At 40.3% G+C, this 919-nt stretch overlaps 1 protein-coding gene and 1 pseudogene across 1 annotated transcript in view; one reads left to right on the top strand and one right to left on the bottom strand.

Moving 5' to 3' along the window:
• LOC109242917 (DNA-directed RNA polymerase III subunit 1-like) overlaps positions 1–906 on the top strand; it is a gene marked incomplete at its 5' end in the record, with an annotated part of 7930 nt that extends 7024 nt beyond the window's left edge. The window contains 2 exon segments of the mRNA XM_019409791.1: positions 503–737; positions 871–906. Coding sequence (XP_019265336.1) covers positions 503–737; positions 871–906 — 271 coding nt within the window.
• LOC109242928 lies at positions 94–287 on the bottom strand (annotated as a pseudogene).
• Positions 907–919: the final 13 nt, after the last annotated feature.

Here is a 919-nt window from a genome sequence, read left to right as displayed (position 1 = left end):
TATTGTAGCTGTGTTCTTTCTTTTGATTTTTCAACTGAAAATTTCGATCTCAATCACCTCAAACCAGCTCCAAATGCTATCAAATTTCAGTACTTAAAACCCTAGCTTGGTTCTACGCCAGTGCCTTGCTTAGCATTGTACCTGATAGTGTTGTCAGTCCTCATACGGATCCAGTAAGGAATGGGCCTGTTTTGCCTTTGCTTCTTCGCCAGTTTCTTCTTAATCATAAATGTCTATGTGACGGCATTTTCACCGGTTGGAGATTCTCAGCGCTAAGCTCTGATGCTGCTTGAACATTGAAACCCTCGATTGCAAGTTTACTATTGTAGCACTAAGTTCATACGCTTTTGGTGTTTTTGAATTTTCAGCAAATTGGGCGCCCATTTCAAAGAAGCATGCATTTTCACATCAACCTTTTCGCTTCAGCACCATGGACCTTATCGTTTTGTTGCGCTTTTCTTTATTACAAACACTGACCTTATCTCTGTTTGTGCCTTGCTAGTGCTCGGTGGATTGGTAATCATGGATTTTCTATAGGGATTGATGATGTCACACCTGGGGAAAACTTAGCTAAGCAAAAACAAGAAGAGATTCATCAAAATTACAAGAAATGTGAAGATCGTATTCAACAATTTAATGAAGGAAAGCTTGCCGTGCAACCAGGCTGTGATGCTGCCCAGACTCTGGAGGCTGAAGTAACTATGGTGTTGAATAAAGTTCGTGACGACATAGGAAAAGTAAGAACAACTTATCTTTTCATGTGCTGCCTGTTTCCAACTAACAGTCGTCACTTGTAGGGATTTTATCTATCATAATAGGTTTACTGCTAGAACCTTCATGTCTTTGATCTCTTCCTAGCTTCCCTGACAGATAAAAGGAGGGAAAGCATGGACAAGGAGAGCTTAGCCACAATATTTAA

The sequence above is a fragment of the Nicotiana attenuata genome, unplaced genomic scaffold, assembly GCF_001879085.1.
Source record: "Nicotiana attenuata strain UT unplaced genomic scaffold, NIATTr2, whole genome shotgun sequence".
NCBI lineage: Eukaryota > Viridiplantae > Streptophyta > Magnoliopsida > Solanales > Solanaceae > Nicotiana > Nicotiana attenuata.
The sequence above is the reverse complement of the archived record's forward strand: the minus strand, read 5'-3'. Positions and strand labels throughout refer to the sequence as shown.